General features: G+C 47.1%; 1 protein-coding gene across 1 annotated transcript; it reads left to right on the top strand.

The window, feature by feature from the left end:
* Nucleotides 1–322: 322 nt before the first annotated feature.
* LOC134618643 (homeobox protein Hox-C4a) lies at nt 323–1,628 on the top strand. Its single transcript, XM_063464129.2, has 2 exons — nt 323–758; nt 1,267–1,628. The coding sequence occupies exons 1-2, from the start codon at nt 323–325 to the stop codon at nt 1,626–1,628; spliced, it is 798 nt and encodes a 265-aa protein (XP_063320199.1).
* The last annotated feature ends 206 nt before the right edge of the window (nt 1,629–1,834 follow it).

Raw genomic sequence — 1,834 nt, 5'->3', positions numbered from 1 at the left:
TATTTGCCTGTTATATTTTTTCCTTGGTCAGCAACTAGCTACTAGTTTTGTCCCCAAGATCAATTGCCTTGGTAACGCAGCCAGAGAGCGCGAGAGAGAGAGAGAGAGAGAGAGAGCGAGAGAGAAAGATTTGTGCCCACAATGGCGACTGTAGGTATGCTAAATACCTCTGGTTCCTTATCCGGGAACTACCTCTTACCCTGCTATTGGGCCATTGGGTCACGTGGTAAAAGTAACTTTACAGGGCTGCTCGCAAGTAGGAGGGCTTTATGGAGCAGAAAAACGACAAAGCTAGAAAAATTATTTTCCACTCCAGAAATTAATGATCATGAGCTCGTATTTGATGGAGTCTAACTACATTGATCCGAAATTTCCTCCATGCGAGGAATATTCGCAAAATAACTACATCCCCGAGCATAGTCCAGAATATTACAGCCGCGCAAGGGACACTGGCTACCAGCATCACCATCAGGAGTTATATCCTCCGCGGGCGAGCTACCAAGAGCGCCAGTTTAACTGTGCAAGCATCCCTGAACCTGACACGCCAAGGGGACATGGAATACCCCATTCTGCGCATCTACTGACAGGGAAAGGGCAACCTGCTTCATGTGAAACCCCACAGTTGTCCATGTCCCCCGCCACCCCACCGGCCGCAACCTCCGCCTGCAACCAAGCTACCCCGGAGCATCCAAACAGCACAGCCTCCTCCAAACAGCCTGTGGTGTACCCATGGATGAAGAAAATTCACGTCAGCACTGGTAGGCAACTTGTGTGTTTATGTTCCCTGCACTCCTCATGCTCCTCTCTCCCCTTCCCTCCCTTTATCAGTCCCTCTGACTCCCATCTCGTTGCCAGCCCCTGCTCCGATAGCAGGGAAGCCTTTGAAATGGCACAATTGAGGCGGATTTACGACTCGGCATTGGTAATTACACCCACCATAAATTTTATAGCCGAGGTATACTCAGGGCAGCCGTATCACCATGTGGCTTCTGCTGTTATGTATTGCGCGATGGAGAGAGGGGGAGAAATGAATAAGAAAAAAAATCTGAGCTTTGTAATCTTGCATTAATAATTTAGCTCATAGTTGGATGTGAGTGTCCTCTCATTACGCTGAGAAGTTCTTAACTTCCCATTTAAATTTCTCAAACAGCTAAACATTCATAACCAATAAATCTTTCCAGCCATATCTCAGTTGAGGCCATTCTTGTTTACCCCTCCTTTCCTCCCTTCTCTGTCTCCCTTTCTCTCCTCTTCTCCTTCTTCCAGTGAACTCTGGTTACAATGGGACGGAGCCCAAGCGGTCTAGGACAGCATACACCCGGCAGCAAGTCTTAGAATTGGAGAAGGAATTCCACTATAACCGATATTTAACTCGGCGGAGGCGCATCGAGATCGCACACACCCTGGTTCTCTCCGAGCGGCAGATTAAAATCTGGTTTCAAAACCGCAGGATGAAATGGAAAAAGGATCACAGGCTCCCGAACACCAAAGTGAGATCCTCCTCCTCTTCCTCCGGGTCCAACACAAGCTCAGCAGCCGGCGCTGTTGCCGCTGCCTCGGCCACTAACACCGGGGCCCCCGACGAACTTACCGGAGCTCAGCATGGCGAGGATATTACCAGGTTATAAAACCACGAACCATTACTGGGGGTAGAATAAGAACTGGTTATTTATAGAACACTTATATATTTTGTTTTCGTAGCTATCTTGTGCGGTTTCCTTTAAGTCCAAAGTTATATAAAATGCATGTTATATAGCATGGATTACTGCGAATACCGATGAATTATTTTTACGTGACACAGGGTTTAATTTATTTGAAGTTCAATTAAAATGAT

This window comes from Pelmatolapia mariae, linkage group LG20, assembly GCF_036321145.2.
Source record: "Pelmatolapia mariae isolate MD_Pm_ZW linkage group LG20, Pm_UMD_F_2, whole genome shotgun sequence".
Taxonomy (NCBI): Eukaryota; Metazoa; Chordata; class Actinopteri; order Cichliformes; family Cichlidae; genus Pelmatolapia; species Pelmatolapia mariae.
Note: the sequence above shows the minus strand (reverse complement) of the source record. Positions and strands in the feature narration are given on the sequence as shown.

Excerpts from the sequence above, each read along its gene's own strand:
- LOC134618643 (XM_063464129.2), top strand. The coding sequence starts at position 323 with ATGATCATGAGCTCGTATTTGATGGAGTCTAACTACATTGATCCGAAA. Across the intron at positions 759-1,266 it reads GAAAATTCACGTCAGCACTG|TGAACTCTGGTTACAATGGG; the intron begins GTAGGCAACTTG and ends TCCTTCTTCCAG.